Source organism: Lepisosteus oculatus, chromosome 1 (assembly GCF_040954835.1).
Source record: "Lepisosteus oculatus isolate fLepOcu1 chromosome 1, fLepOcu1.hap2, whole genome shotgun sequence".
NCBI classification, from domain to species: Eukaryota; Metazoa; Chordata; class Actinopteri; order Semionotiformes; family Lepisosteidae; genus Lepisosteus; species Lepisosteus oculatus.
In genome coordinates, this window is record NC_090696.1 from 33,029,811 (window position 1) to 33,046,582 (window position 16,772).

The 16,772-nt window shown below is 38.1% G+C and overlaps 1 protein-coding gene across 7 annotated transcripts in view; it reads right to left on the bottom strand.

Annotated features, from left to right (window-relative positions):
• LOC102688770 (nuclear factor 1 B-type) overlaps nucleotides 1–10,944 on the bottom strand; it is a 170,256-nt gene extending 159,312 nt beyond the window's left edge. For 2 of the 7 annotated variants that reach the window (XM_015345091.2, XM_015345089.2), the window contains exon 1: nucleotides 10,834–10,944. In XM_015345091.2, coding sequence (XP_015200577.1) covers nucleotides 10,834–10,929 — 96 coding nt within the window. In that variant the 5' untranslated portion in view covers nucleotides 10,930–10,944. The remainder of the gene's footprint in view (nucleotides 1–10,833) is intronic. The other 5 variants (XM_015345092.2, XM_015345094.2, XM_015345090.2 and 2 more) reach the window with 4 other exon arrangements.
• Nucleotides 10,945–16,772: the final 5,828 nt, after the last annotated feature.

The following is a 16,772-nucleotide window of genomic DNA, read 5'->3' on the forward strand; positions in this document are numbered from 1 at the left end:
AAAAGATGGCCTTTTATTGGCTACGATGAATAAAATCACTATCAAGAATCACTGTCCTCTTCCATTGATCTCCTCCCTGCAGAAACAAGCTGGTCAGGCCAGGGCATTTACCAAGACTGCCATGAGAGGAGCATACAACCTTGTGCACATCAGAGGAAAAGATGAGTGGAAGACTACATTTAACAGCAGTTCAGGACATTATGTGTATCTAGTCATTCCCTTCGGTCTTTGCAATCCTCCCACAGTCTTCCAAAATCTGGTTTGACATCTTTTGAGATTTGCTGGACACGTTCATGGTAAAACGGATGACATCTTGGTGTTATTCTGCTCATATGAGGATCATGTCCAGCAGGTCCTTCAATAAGCTTACCAATGCATGCAAAACTGGATAAGAGCAAATTCCACATGCCAGAGGTGGTTAAGTATTGGCCTACTCCACAATGCTGAAGCAGGTGCAGCACTTTGGATTTGCCAATTAGCTCTATTTTAACCGCAATTTCAGCTTGGTGGTGGCTCCTATTACTGCCCTCACCAAGAAAGTTCCTGGGCAGGGCAGGTGGACCCCCAAGGCACAGAGGCTATGTGAAGTGCTGCTTTATGAAGGCTCTCCTACTAAAGCATCCTGAGCCTTCCTTGCCATCGTGCTAGAGGTGGATGCATCTGATGTTAGAGTAGGAACAGTTGTCTTACAACAGTCAGGGGCCTCTCAATCTCTACCTCTTCACCTGTGTGCATACCTCTCTAAGAAGCTGTCCCCAGAAAAAACAAAACTAGAATGTAGGCAAAAGGGAGGTGTTGGCAGTGACGTTTGCTATGGAAGAGTGGCAGGATCTTTTGGAGTGAGCATCTCACCCTTTTGTGACATCAAAGGGCCTAAACGGCTGATCCCTAGGCAGCAGGCAAGATGGGCCTTTTTTTTCTCTCAGTTTGATTTCACCATCCTATAGACATGAGTCCAGGAACAGCAAGGCCAATGCTCTCTCCAGGGTCCATGCTCCAGATAAGTACTACGGCAGACTCTGAGCCCATCATCCCACCCATCCGTGATCATTTGAGCTACTCTACTGGCAGTGGAAAAAGCAGTGAGGGCAGCACTGCCATCTGACCCTATTCTCCCTTGCATTCCACCTAACAAAATGTTTGTCCCTCCTTCTGCCAGGACAGAGGTGCTGCAGTATGGACATAACTCTTAGCTGGCTGGACACCCGGGTATATAACAGACTGCGGAACATTGCGGAACGTTATGTGGCAGCATACTCAGTCTGTAACCATGACAAGGACCAAAGATCACTCCCTGCTGGTACTCTACAATTATTGCCCACTCCTCATTGTCCCAGGTCATCTATATCTGTGGATTTCATCACCTGATATTCCCGCTCTCAAGGTTGCACAACAATTTTAGCTGTCGTCGACTGGTTATCGAAGGCAGCTCCTTGTATTCCCTTGATCAAGGTGCCTTACATTCCTCAGATGGCGGACATCTTCACTTCAGGCTCCATGGTTTTCCATCTGATATGACCTCTGATCGGAGCCCCCAGTTTGCTTTTAGGTTCTGGCTTGCCTTTTGCAAACGACTGAGAAATAAAGTCAAGTTGACCTCAAGTGATCATCTGGAGAGTAATAGCCAAATGGAACAGGTCAAGCAAAACTTGTGATGTCATGTCTCGGCTTCCATGAACACTGGTCCAGCTGTTACCAGGGGGGAAGTTCTCTTGCGACATTCTGGTTAATTCTTCTATGGTAATGTCTCCCTTCTAGTGTGTGTACAATTATCAGCGTCACCTTTTGGCCCGCTAATCAGCCAAAACCTCTTGCCAGTGGATCCTGCTAGTACCGACAGTACTGCTGCTGTCAGTTTTGCTTGAGATTTACAAGGGGTTTGGGGCAAGGTGCACCATAATCTTCTGAGAGTAGCTCAAGGACGTAAAAGGTTTGCTGGTCAGCACAGGCGCAAGCCACCACCAGAATCACTGGGGCAGAAGGTATGGTTATCAGTGAAAAATCTCCTTCTATGTTCTGTCCATGAAGCTGGCACTGCGTTTTCTTGGCCCCTTCAAGATCACAGAGCTGATTAAACCAATCACTTCTCCCTCACTATCTCAGTATCTCAGACGATGACTCTCCTTGGCCATCCATGCCAAGGACCTCTCATTTAGCTGGTTGCTGTGACTGTGTGCTCTCACAAGAGATCTGTTCTACCCGAGCACAGATAATCACCACACCTACTTCACAGGGACCTGGTTATATTTCATCAGACTTTGCATTACTCTGACTCTTAGTCCTAGAGTTTTGGCATCTTTGGCTTTGTTTAACTTTTGCCATAGCAGTCATATCAACCTGCAGCTCACAACTGGCAGCCCACTGAAGCTCAGCAGGTGTGAGCCTGGTCAGAACCTGGATGGAAGGCCTCCTGGGAAAAACTAAGGTTGCTGCTGAAAGAGGTGTAAGTGGGGCCAGCAGGGGGCGCTCACCCTGTGGTTTGTGTGGATCCTAATGTCCCTAGTATAGTGACAGGGACACTATACTGTAAAAAAAGGTGTCCTTTGGATTAGACTTAAAACCAAGGTCCTGACTCTCTGTGGTCATTTAAAAAATCCCAGTGCATTTCTCAAAAAGAGTAGGGGTGTAACCCCAGTGTCCTGTCCACGTTTCATTTGGCCCTTACCAATCATGACCTCCTTATAATTCCATCTATGAATTGGCTTCATTACTCTGCTCTCCTCTCCACTGATAGCTGATGTGTGGTGAGCATTCTGGTGCACTATGGCTGCCGTCGCATCATCCAGGTGGGGGCAGCAAACTCGTGGTGGTGGAGGGGAGTAAAAGCGCTTTGAATGGAGAGTCCAGAAAAGGCGATATAAGTGTAAACAATTATTATTATTATTTTGGATTTTCTAGCTTCACTTTGACTTTACTTTTCAATTCCTCTTGTTCTTTGCTACAAACTTGCTAAATTTTAAATAATATTTGGAATATATTTTTTTGCCTACTTGCTTGCCACACCTGCCTGCCTGCTGCCTGCTTACTTGCCTGCCCTCTCTACCTGTATTTGAGCTCTCCTCATTGTCCTGGGTTGCTGCTTTCACTCAGGTACAAGCAGTGCCATTACAGGTGAATTATGGAAATATAGTTAACATTAGGTTCACTGCCAGGAACTAAATTAAAATTTAATTGCATACAGTTGTATCCTCTTTTAATCCCAAAGTTTTTCACATATAAATGGAGACCCACCTGGGAGACACCTGGGTGAAACACATCCAGCCAGTTGAATCAAAGGGAAATTTAGAGAAGTCAGGCTGTGCAAGTCCAAGTGGAATGTATCCAGGACACTGCATATCCCAGATCCCAACTTTTAACATTGATGGGATCTTTAATAACAACTGTCAGCATCTCAGTTTAATGTGTCCTCTGGCAGACAGAGTCCAAAAAATGACACACCTACTCACATTTCCACGTTGTTTAAAAAGTTTGGTCCAGAGGGAAGCGTATCAGCTACTGGTCCACAAACATCACTTATAGTAGCAGCATGGCTCTCCTTAGGGGTCTCCTATCTCAGTCCTTACCATGTATTGTCCACAGGACAATAGTACTGCACAAAACACACATTTTAAAAATAATACATTGTCAACATGTAATGTTTTGTTGTCAGCTGCAAATACAATTCATTTCTTGGCATTTTAAGACTGGCTTGCAATGAGTTCGCAGGGTTCTGTTGGTAAGCACAATGGCACAGTTGTTACTGCACAGAAAATGTAGAGGGCTATGCTGCAATCTATTAGTCTAACTATTAGCTTATGTGCCATTCAGACTTTTCTTGAAAATTGATATTGTAAACATATTTTTGTAATTAAACAGTGAAGGTGTTTTGTGTTCTTTTACTTCATTCGAACCTTTCACATACAGAATAGTGCACTACCTTGTTCCTTTAGTTTATATTATCAAGAGCATATGCATAAAATACTTGTAGACAATCCACCCCCCACCCTACACAAGACTGTTCTCTTAGGATTATTGTGACCTCTGAAAACAATGAAAACCATTGTACAGCAATTACCAAGTATAGATATCTCTTATGCCCCTCTGAAAGAATGAAGCACATCATAGAATTAATTTGTCGCTGTTTCCAAGCCGATGATTTATAAACAATTTGGTGTTTTTTTTCAAAATGCTATTAATGGCACTAATTCTATATAAGGCTGCAAACAAATGAAAAATGCTTTTGGAATGCTTTTACATATGATTAAGCTTATTTTTTTTGTAATCATTCTTGCTCCCTTGAACATCTTCAAAATAGTTTCCATTCACTGCAATTTGGCACATCATGGCCTCTGTGGCACAGTAGAACAATATTCAGAGACACCACTGAAAACATACAAAGCAGTTTGTGGTATTAATCATAACCAGATCACAGGGAAAAATATCTGCATTGTGAAAAGTTACAGGAGTGATTCTCTTACATAAAAGTCAGGCTTTTCTTCATGTCATTTTTGTGGCAGCTTTAATTATACATGTCTTACACTCAATCATTGAGCACTGAACACTGGAGTGTTACCTTTGATAAAGATCAGACAATGCTCTTTATCTGTTTGCCTGTTCAACAGGCGGAATAATTTACATTGTAATTGAGAAGTGGAATTTAGTGACAGTCGGGGACCATGAGCAATATTGTTGACACACATTGAGCAGGACAGCTACAGTATTATAAGGCCGTCAAGAGCAACAAAGCAGAAGTCAGCAGTTAAGATCAGAGATGAAACCTGAAAAACTCAGTTCTCAAGTGACTAACAGGGGAACTAAGGGGAACCTATACATTTTAACTGGGTAATTTAAGTAAGAATTTATCTTCTTCATATTGTTTATTTTTCTAGATATCTCTGTTCTAATCCCGGAAAATTCATACGTGCAGAGACCGATTTAATTAAAAATCAATAAAACGAATAATTTCCCTAGAAGCTGAACTGAACTGCAATGTTATTTTAAGCCCCTTTAAAAAGTAGCAATGTTCGCATGCCAGCCCAAACTGTACATAAGAAACTTACTATGTTGTGTTAATACCTGTTCCTGGTTTGTGAAATAAAAATAGCTTGAGTTTGTCCATTTATGTTAGTAGTAATTAGGAGAGTATTCAACAGCGATCAATATTATTGCATTTCTGTCTTGTCGATTCCATTCCATGACTAATTGGCTGCTCATTGCACTTGAAAGGCACTGTCAACAAATTCCAAACATCCAAAATGAATACATTCTGATTTTCTGCAACTTCTTCATTCGTGCATATCATAAACACTGCCTGACCTTAATTTCTTAAATTTTTAAACCATTAATCCCCGAATTACTGCCTTACTTAATGCTAATGTTATTCACGATTAGTTAGTATTATGCTAATCTAAGACTCAAATTTATTTAAATCTGCATGACGTTGTCTGAGTACCAGATTGCTTGAGGTTTGTACATAAACTCACATTAGCTACCCAGCCGTACTTAACAATTGAGACGGAAGAAAAATCCTGACAAACCATCAAGGTTGCATTAGTTTTATATCTTAATGAACAACTGTTTGCAGCAGGGATTATAGACAAATTATGGTTTCCTCTCTCTGACCAGCCAGCGTAGCATCTGTTGAGTGGGTTTCATTTTTCACGACTCCCCTTAATACATGGAGGAAAGCTGGGCTCCCAAGCAGGAGTCTAATGTTTCAAGTAATTTAATTTGTTCCTTTTCAAGGTACTCATCACCTCAGAGTCCCAATTTCCTTAACCCCTTCATGCAAATTGAGGTGGGGGAGTTCAAGACAGTGCAGAGAAATGAATATGTACTGTGCAAAGCTGAGGCTCTGCATCATCACAAAGAATCAACCTCAGAGAGAATCAAGTCTCAGGAACAAAAAATAAAATGATACAAAAATGGCTTAAATTAAATTACAACATGACCCCATATTTTAATTATTTTAATTACAGAAACAATTTACTTTTTTGTCTTCATTCTGTTGTGACTTAAGCAGGACAATAAATATTAATTGCAAAATAATTAAGGCTCAGATTTGAGTTTATATTCAAAGTGCTTACTCAATTATATAAGCTCAGTAAAGGTTATTTTAAACTTCAAAAAAATCTCTATAGAACTGCTGGATTCTAAAGGCTGATTTGTATATTTGATGTAAAGTCTAAACTGTTTTCTACTTGTGGAAAACAATTTCATTTGTAATGTCCATTAACACAGAAACTGTGTACTGTCATGCATATTACTGAGAGAAGATGTCAAATCTAATTGGCAGGAACATCACTGTGCTTCTGAGGCCGAGTCTCCAAAGTTTCCCACATTTCCTGTGTAGAGTCATTATTAAGCATTGGACTTTATTGTTGCTTTCTGCGTGGATGATTTAATGTCATTCTGTAGAGTTTTACTCAGTCTTGCATGAACTAATCCTCCATGTAAGAAATGTAGGGCAAGTACAAAACAAGAACAGAAACATTGAGATATTTGTCAGATTGGCCAGACTGGACAGCTCAGAGTAACAAGCTCATTGTAAATCAATTTGCGGAGTTCCTCATCACACTTGTCTGGTAAATCAGGTAGTGTTATAGTTTGGCAAGTCTGTAACACAGGGGTGTTGCTATACACACTTAGACGCTCACAACAGATTTCACATATTCTGACTGTTTCAGGTTTCCAGGATTTATATAATTAGATACAGCATTACAAAACGAAAATTTAATTAGAATTAAGTGGTTGCTGGCATACTCATTGCTACAAATTACTCTTTCCTAATTCACATCCTGAACACACATTCCCCTCCTACACATTTACACAATGGTACATTTTCACACCCCTAAAATTTGTGGAGTACTGACCTAAGTCCTGTTTCAAATGCCATCCACGTTTACCTTGAAAACAATGAAATTGGGCTGGAGTTTTAAGAATCGTACACTGTTATTTGTGTTATTTGCCTAGCTCAGTAGGAAGAACAGGAAAAAAGGGAAAGAACAATTCAGAATGCTATTTAAGTGGTATATACTATATTTGCAGTAAATTACACTTACAGATTACTTTTGCATGGAAAACCCATAAAAAAATTGAATATCTGTGTTTATTTTGCACATCAGCAGTTGAGCTTTAAAAACTGCTTTTTGGATTTTGCTTTTCCGTACTTGAACAATAACGGATATGTTTTTGGTCAAGGGTCAAGAAAGTAAAAATAAAGCTACTGCAAACTGTTCAGCTGATCTCTAGTCAACTGCTGACTGGATGCATTTCCCATGCCCGTAGACATTAAAGATATTTGTGTTGTTTTGTGTGAGTACCTGTTCTGGACTTTCTCAGCAATTTCCGCTTAATTTAAGAAAACGCAAAAAAAGTGTTAAAAGTGAAGTGTGTTCAAATTGTTTTGTGCTGCCTAAACCAATATCATAGGAATTCCACCATGGAGATTTTACTTAACTCTTGAAAAATGTTCTTAACCCTTTTTACAGCACATTGGATGTTTAGATGTGCAAATTAAAAGTGCTACATCTGGAAACGTTTAATGAGAATATTTATACAGGAGTACAACATATAGAGTGAAAGCAAATATAGACTTTTACATACCTATTCACAGTGCCTCAAATCTATTTTTGATATTTAAATTTTCAGAAACCCGAAATGATATTGCATTGTGAGCATTTTGTAACAGGAATAAAATACACGTAGAACAGAAACTGAACTCAAATTAATTACCAGAAGATATTTCCAGTGTGTAATTTCAACATAAGGTTTATTTATTCACTTATAGCCAAGTTAATGGCTGTGTAAGCTACATTTTTCAAAATAAAGGAGTAAATAGTTTATGTGGTTTTTAATATGCACAGTATATTTGTAATACCAAAAATAGATAGCATCGTACAACAAAGCATAAAATGTATATTAATTTCCTAGCTCCATAACAAATTTAACTTGCCGTATATGAATATAACTGATTCCTTTTCAGCAGGTTTTCATTACTTGGTAAAGTTCCTGCTTTTATTCCTTGTGTTGCAATAAATTGTATCTTCCACCAAGTATTTTTCAGAAATCAATGTAATTGTTGTTGCTTTTGTTTGAAAACGCATTTCTTAAACAAGATGGATAATAAGTAAAATTTGAAGAAAACCCTCAAATTTACTTTTCAATAAAAATCTGAATTTCAGTTAAATTATTCCAACGAACACAGCATTTTTAATCTTCCTTAGATTTGTTTTCTTTTTTCTTTTGTAGTATAATTTATTACACTGCAGGACCATAAATGTAATTCTTTACTATTGTCCAATTGAATGAAAAACATTCACTCATTTTTTACGACAAAACACGTAGCCCTTTATAACGAACATTTTAACAAAGGAACACGGAATAATATTAATATTACATTAGATATTAATCGTACAATTTAATAATAACCTACTTTCTGTTAAAATACTAAGGTGCAGACACTCTACACAGGACTTATCCATGTAAAATATAAAGTAAAATATATACTCTTCGGAAACTAACTTTAATTGTATGAAGCAAAATGAGTGCTGTCTTCATACATTGATATCGAACAATTTTTACTTGCTCAGGTACAAAAGTCATATATTATGGTTGGGTTTTTAAATGCTTTCTGTGGAGCTAATTTATGTTGATTTGCATGAGGGCAAACAGGAAAAGGAACCTTAAATGTATGGCAGTAAAACACTTTGTAAACATGTTAAAAGTTGGATTTATATAAGCCAGGAACATTAAAAAAGGAAATCCTTGAGCAGTGTTTAAAAACCTAATTAGTGTATATATTTTAATTCTTCACATTAGTATAATAATATTTTTTTGTGTCAATTCTTGTAAAGAGTGGAATGGCACAGCGTTCTGTGTGACCCACATTGTAGAAATATAATTTAATTACAAGGAATTCAATGCAGAGAGATTTCAAGCTCCATAACTGTCCAAATGCATCAAACAGTATATTTAATCACTTACTTTCAGATCACTTATATCCTACATTTATCTTCATTATTGTGACTGCATAATGAAAGCACAACATTAAAGAGCCAGAAACCAGCTCTGACATTATTTTATCATTCACACCACGACTGCACTGCATTTTTTTGCAATAATAGGAATATCCTGAAATCTAAGCTTGGCTTTCTACAGCTAGTGCTTACCTGCCAGTTTTCCACTGTATCTATCGATCACTAAAACACAAAAGGAGGCTACTCAATTGAAAATGTATCTTTCATCTCATAAGACAACATGAGGTACCCAGTCTTTTGTGGCATCTTTTAAAAAGTACAAAGAAAGTATTAAGAAACAAAAGAAAATGCCAAATTTGAGTATGCGTTTAGACAGCATGAGATGTAAGTGGTGGTGCTATTATATACAATTTTTGATAACTGAAACTTTTTCTCAAATACAAATATCAAGAGAAATAGTACAACAAAAACCCATTCAACCCAAAAAAGCTGACTTTTCATGATTGACATGAAGAGCCAGAAGCTGAGCCAGAAGCTGTCAAAGAAAACCAGCTACTGAATTCTAAAGGCACTCCAGTTCTGTAGAGAAGTCCTTAAAAGCTGCACAGCAAAATCCAGCGTGGAAGAGAAACAAAGTAAAAACTGTCCTGTTAGCAAGTCATCAGAGAGCTGCTCAGAGTCCTAGCATGAGGATACGCAGTTCAGTCGTTCTTCTCAGGGTTCTTGGTCTAGGAATAAAGTGCCTATTGTCTAAGCACAGCACTAATTGTGAAAAAAACAGCCCATGCAGTAAGCATAATAATTATCCAGACAAACAGGGAAAGACAGCAAAGCAAGAGATGAACAAAAAAAGCCCCCACTGCCAGACTGAACAACCCAAGATGGAAATTAATATTCATAATGGAATGTCAGCCAGCAGAAGTTCCTCATTCACGACAAGGCGAAGCACAACAAGAGGCTATTGTCTACACAACAAAAATCACTGTACACGGAAAATGTTCAGCGATCATTCGTGAGAGCTAACACAGTTATAATTCCCCCTGCGCACTTGCTGCCTCCGTTTGAAAGCTGCGCAGAGGCAGCCTGGTGCAGAGCAGTCTTGAGGGTAAACTCTTTTATAAAATGCAACTGTTGCAATGAATGAGTGAAAGGGAAGCCTAGGTTGTTTAAACAAAGCCAGGCAGCTTGAATATGCATAGCCTCATTAAGTATATTTAAGCATGTCAAGCAGCATACTCGTCAGTGAGTGCTTGACTTACTGTATTCATCACTGAAAAAACAACATGAAATTAATAGCAGGCCGGTGGACAAGCACATACTGATTAAGAAGTAGCAACCAACTGTCACAATGCACTTGCAGAATCGTTACTCACTGATAAAACCAAGTACATTGCTCAGGCAAACTATTTAGACAAACTCAATGACAATTAGCCACAAGCACACAGTGACACAGTGCCTCCCCTCCCTTTCTCTTCTTTTTAGTGACTGCTTGCCTCTGAATAATCTCTCTCATGCCAAGTTTGAGAGAAGAAGCGCGTTGGGGAGGGGGGGGGGCAGGGTCGCATAGTAAAATTTGCATTTTGTTGCTGCAAACGAAGTGACACCAAACAAGCCAACTCCGCGAGGACGAGGGGTCTGCGTCCCATATCATCTAAAACAAAAGCCCATTCTAACACAGCGCTGGGGGGACAGAGTCCTTTTCCCTCTCCCGCTCCCTCCAAAGCCCGAGTACGGTACAGAGAAGTTTCGCAGAAACTCCAAGCGATCACCCTTGAACTTTCCAACACGTGCATATGCGGCAACGAAGGAGGAGTTAGCAGAATTTCTCCCCCCCCCAAAAAAAAAATGGAAAAAAAAACTTAACATGCCAACTTACCATCCACCAGGTTCGGGCTGACATGTCATAACATAGCTGCCATTTTATGGAGCCGTCCGCCGATTTCCCAGCCATTACTCTGTCAGCAGCCTTCATCAGATGCAGCTCAATGGAAGATAAGACACCTAATCAAGGAAACATCAGCCGTGGCATGCTGTGCTACATGTAGGCCAATCCTTATCAGACTGCATCATGGGAAAAGCTCTTGTACTACCAATGACTCCAACCTCACTGCTGTAATGACAAGGATCAGCTTTGCAACCCCCCCCCCCCTTGCCCCCCCGCCCGCTTTATTTTTTAAGGAATGGTTGAAAACGGCAACATCGTGCTTTTGTGTGCTCAAGAGTCTAGGAGTCCAGCAAGTGGGCGGCTAACTGCTTGGTGAGGCAATGCTGGCGAAAGTTTATTTGCATTCTTGTCTGTTGTATATTGTTCGGCTCAATCCGTGGTCTCCCCCCAGCCTCTCCCCCCCCCCTCGCCTTTCCCCTCTCCTCCTCCCCCCAACTCTGTGTAGATGAGGGGAGGCCCAAATAGCCAGGAATTAATATCCCCAAACAAAGACATAAGAGTTTCATCGGCACAATTGGGCATGGTTCAGATGTCACTGCGTATACACAAGGAGAGGAACACACAGGTAGCTGCTGCAGCTGGACCTTTCGAAACTTGCCAAAGGCTACATCTCCAGCTCTCATATGGAAACAGTTTAACTGTTCGTCATCAGTATTTAAAGAACAACGCAGTGAAAAAAAAATCATAATAATAAGTCAATGGGTCCAGAGAGCAAACATTAAGGATTTGAGCAACTTAAACTGTGCTGCGGGATTAACGTGGAGTTAATCCGATAAATCATAAGACTCATATTTGGTATTGTTGCCTGGTGATTATCTGATGGTTTTATTAGGAATCCTCCTTAGTACCGTCTAATGAGTGATACATGTCATATGCCAGATTTTTCCCTCTTTCACTGTGCATCTGGGTTTTGAAAGGTAGGGGATTTGTTTCTTGGGGTTTTACTGCTTTTTCTAATTCTGATTATTCTGTTTCGTACCTATGCATTTTTCTCTGTCATATTCAGATTACTTTTCTCTCCCTGAAATGGAAAAATAAATTTGTAAAATAATTACTAGGGCTACAGGTGATTAATATAGTTAATTTTGGACTGTTTTGGTTTAAAATAGACCTGTTAAAAAGTCGGTTTAGGCACAATCAGTAGTTACAATATACTGCATATAGAAAACATTAGCCCTTTGCCAAAAGTCTCCACTCGAGTTTTCTACTATTATAACAACTTTTTATTAACACAACTTTCTTTAGATAGAGCAAAAAGAAACCATGCTTGTCATTTACCAATCTTTATGTCACATTCATCAGAACCATCAAAAATTTGGTTACAACAGCTCAATATTAATTATATAACATGAAGTTTTGTAATAGCCAACCCATCAGATTTAATAATTGAATTGACTCTGTCAGATGTTTAATGCCAAAAGCCCTTCCACTATTAGCTAAAGGAGTACTTTTGCATTACAACACACGGATTAATTTTTATTTTAAAAGACAATATGGACAATTCCAGTAGACAGTCACCATAGAATTGTGTTTTTTTATAAAGAAGAAAATATATTCAGAGAAAACTGTAGAACAATGCAAAATATCTAAGACCTTTGCACTATAGTGTACATACAGTACTAATATAGAGATTGAAAACACACCTGTCAGCTTTGTAATTTGCTATTAAAATATCCCACAATGAATTTACCATTAAATAATGTAGTCTTTGTTATTGTACATTCATATTGTGTTTTAATCTTGCTCACTCTTAAAAAGGACCTAAGTTATTTCAAGCAATCAGTCTTTCTGTCGTGCTGCAATATATGTCAGACTAATGTGCTTTAAATGGCATTACTTGTCAACACAACATTGCACCGCTGACTGAACACTATTAAAACAGACTTGTGTATCTGCCACAAACTGCCTAATCAGGTCAGCTGAGGGGCCGATTTCTCCCTTTAGCTATCACTGAGAATAAATGTTGATACCCTAAAAAGGTAACATTATAATTGCTATACAAGTTAATTTTGTTCCAACAGACACAGTAAGACTATACAGTATATTGATATTCAACATGCCAGAATATCATACATATTCTACAGTAAATATTTACCTTAATACATATTATACCTGATCTCTATGACATAACCATTTTTGACAGAGACAATTTAAAGACATCAGTTACATGCAAACTCCATACAGAAAGCAACTAGTCTGGAGTCAAGCCTAGAACCCAAGAGTTTGAGGCAGCATCACAAGCAGCCATGCCATCATCATGAGAATATCATGATCTGACAGTTACATTTGTAAACAATGGTCTTTTCAGCAAATAACAATACAGAAGCCTGATTCAAGCCCCAAATTAGACTGGTTTAGTCTTATTACCACATTTAATGATCAGGACTGACAAGAGAGCACAGCTGTTGCAGTGTTTGTCTGATAGAGGACTACTTTTGAACTATCATTTGTCATACATCCACTCTTAGTGCTCTTTTCAATACCAGCTGAGTCAATTAATACAGGTCGGGCCATCTGAGGATAGTTAGGCTCTGGTCCCATTTGTAGAAAAGATTTGGCCCAAGCTTCTAACTCCGAACATCTTAATTACTTACCCATCTGCATCAAATCGCCATAACCACAGCATATGCAGAAAACTCACAAAAACCTACTTGTTTTCCTTTGTAACACATGTGTGACAATTCACATATTCCTTTTCCATTTTAACAAATTTTGCATATTCATTGTATCATTAGTTCAAGATAGAGTTCATTTGATATACTGTAACTTCTGTTACAGTGTTGGACGTCTGCATGAAATATGTGGAGTAATACATTCCTTTTGACCATAATGAGAGCTGCAACAGAGCCAAAATAAAATGGAGACCCTCTGGGAATTCAATATTTAAACATTCATGAAACTGGCAGATTTCAGTCAGAGGAAATAACATAGAATGAACCATTATAGTACCTCCAAAGGAAAAAAAAAACACCTCACACAATATATTGAAATTATACTGTGTTTGTGTACTGCAATGGACAGTTCCTAAAACAATACAACCTGTTGATCCCCCCAAAAATCGAGTGCAAATTAAAGTCTATCACATCTCTGTAAATTGTCTTCAGCTGCTTTGTAAACTCTGCTGTTAGAAAACCATTACATTAGCTTATGTCAACACATTCAGTGACAGGGACATTTGAAATCAATCACAGAATGAATGAAAACTGGAATCTGGAATCTGTTCCTTGTAAAAGCATGGGCATGGACAAACCTCATGGGAGGGAATTCAAAACAAACCTGGGGTTTGCAGGACCTAGAACAAACCATAAAGCACAGGCAGAATCTTCACTGCATTTCACTCGCCAACATGATGAGACAAACATAATCCTATTTTGCTCACCTGGTGTTGTTTTAACAAATGAGCGAGCTTTGCGTTCAGACGCAGCTTTCTAACTGCTCATCGTTAATTAAGCATGTGATCAGCACATATGGCTTCTGCAGTGGCCTCAATTAGGATTGGATTTAATGTGGACACACCCCAAGCATCTCAAGGGCAAAACTGAAACCCAGACATGTTTTCTTCCCTTTTTTTTCGGCAGGAGGGGGTTACACGATTCAGTTTGTTTCTTCAGAATCTCCATTGACAAATTTTTCTTTATGGCCTTTTAGGGGTGTTTAATACATTTTAATAGAGGAGTTGGAATTGGACCTTTCGCAAATATGGAAAGCGTACGGTTTCTCAAAGAATGCCCTAGGCGGGCCCCAGAGATAACGTCAATGTGGTTTTACAAATTGTTGCCTTGACTTAGCAGGGAATAAAAAAAAAGACCCTTGTGGGTTTGTCTATAAAAAAGTTCAAATTCACCAAACAGAGGCACATCTTTAACTCATTAAAGCTTTCAAGTATTTATTACAGGCTGTTTTTAGACAGAGATATGCTTTGAATCTTTGCTCTTTCCTTGACTCTTTAAACATCTTTATCTAAGAGAGGAAAAATCAACATACATGATGAATTTTATGTATGTGGCTGATACCGTATATCACCTGCCTGATGATGACGGTTTGACTTCCCTGTTTCCAGTCTAATTCATTAATTTGCCTGATTTGCCTACAACAGCAGTCTCCCACCCAGAGTTTAAACCCACAGTCCTCCAGTTACAAGCACAAGGCTCTAACCGCTTTTCCACACAGCTGTGTCTGAGGTCCATTTGGCAGATACTGTAGGTTTTCAATTTGCTTTTCAAAAAACATCTGTGAAGCCTGAATAAAAAACTTAAAGTGTATTCAAATTAAGGCATTTGTGCTGTATTTTTAAAATATTATTAATACAAATATTTCCTATAGTAATTCAAGACAAATAATTTATGTTTTCCTAATTAATGGTTTAATTTGCTGACATGATTTGAAACCACAGAGCTAATTAAAATATTACATTCTATTTAGTTATTATTTTATACCATAGTGTTTTTTATCAGGTGTTTGGTTAACTAAGAATTAAATTAGATTTGTGATGCATAGCCTAAGCAATATCATTCCGTCTTGCTGAAATGAATTATTGAATGAGAAAAAAAAACTTTTCAATCCAAAATATATTGTAATCTGCATAAAGAATAACTCCTGCTGAAGGTGGATCACAATGCATTAAGCTCTCAGAAATGTGAAAAGCAGTGAGACAAACTCAAGATTTGCTGAAGTGACCCAGAAATCTTCGACATCAGCTAAAAGTCACACCTGCTTCCACTCAAACTATACAAAACCCCTGTGACAGACAGGCCTGTAGTATGCCAGTCTGTGTTTCTTTTTCCTGTGTGTTTGTGGTTTACCTTGAAGTGGAGCAGACAGCAAGGAGTTTTCCACTTGCTGCTTGCTACTCTGAGTATTTCACACAGCTCCATCCATTCACAAGCAAAAAATATAATTTTCATTGGTTTCAAATCTACAAATATCGTATTTACTATTTGGGAAGGTGACAATTTTACTAAATATATGAAAAATGAAGAACTTATTATAGACTGATCTATGATTTGTTGCAAGGCCCACAAAACCAACATCACGGAAGCTCAATTCTCAAGAAAACATGAAGAATAGAAGACTTACTACTTGTACTTAAGGAGTGTAAATCACACAAGTTTAAAATAACAAGAACATAAAGTAATTTATTTTACGGTATCAAGTTACAGATTCATTTCAAATGCATGAACAAATTACACAATGACATGAGCACAGTGAGCAATGAACATTTCTTTTTGAAGCAAGGAGAAGTCAAGGTCTGAAGCAGTCACATTTAAAAAACTACAAATTAAAACACGAATGCATTTTTAATATTTTAGTTTTAATATGTTTTGAATATTTCAATTTTAACAAAATCCACTGCCTTCTCAACATAAAACCTGTCTTCACCAGAAATCCCCCATGGCAAGTGAATCAGAAACAAACTAATTATTGGTTGATGTACTGTACAGTATATACAGGTATTTAGGTTAAACACATATAATCAGGGATTAATTTCAAATCACAAACTTAATTATACAAAACAGAAAAAGTAATGTGTTAATGCATTGATTGCTCTCCTTTCTAAATAGCAAGTAACCACAACTGAGAAAATGGTAAAGCAGCCCTATCCAAATGATAACTACAATAACATTATTACATTGATGTAATAACATTATTGCATTACTCACTGTGACTATTCACTTTATTTTGTCTGCAGTTTGCTGTTTAAGAACTGTTGCTGGAAGTGAAGGTGTTATTCAGCCAGGATCTGAATTATTATTAGGATATTTATTGATCATTACAACTACAGTTTCTCTGTTTGTGTGGCTTCCACACCTTCACAATTATCAGAAGAAGTAACTAGGTAAACCAACATATTTAATTTGCCAATAATCTAA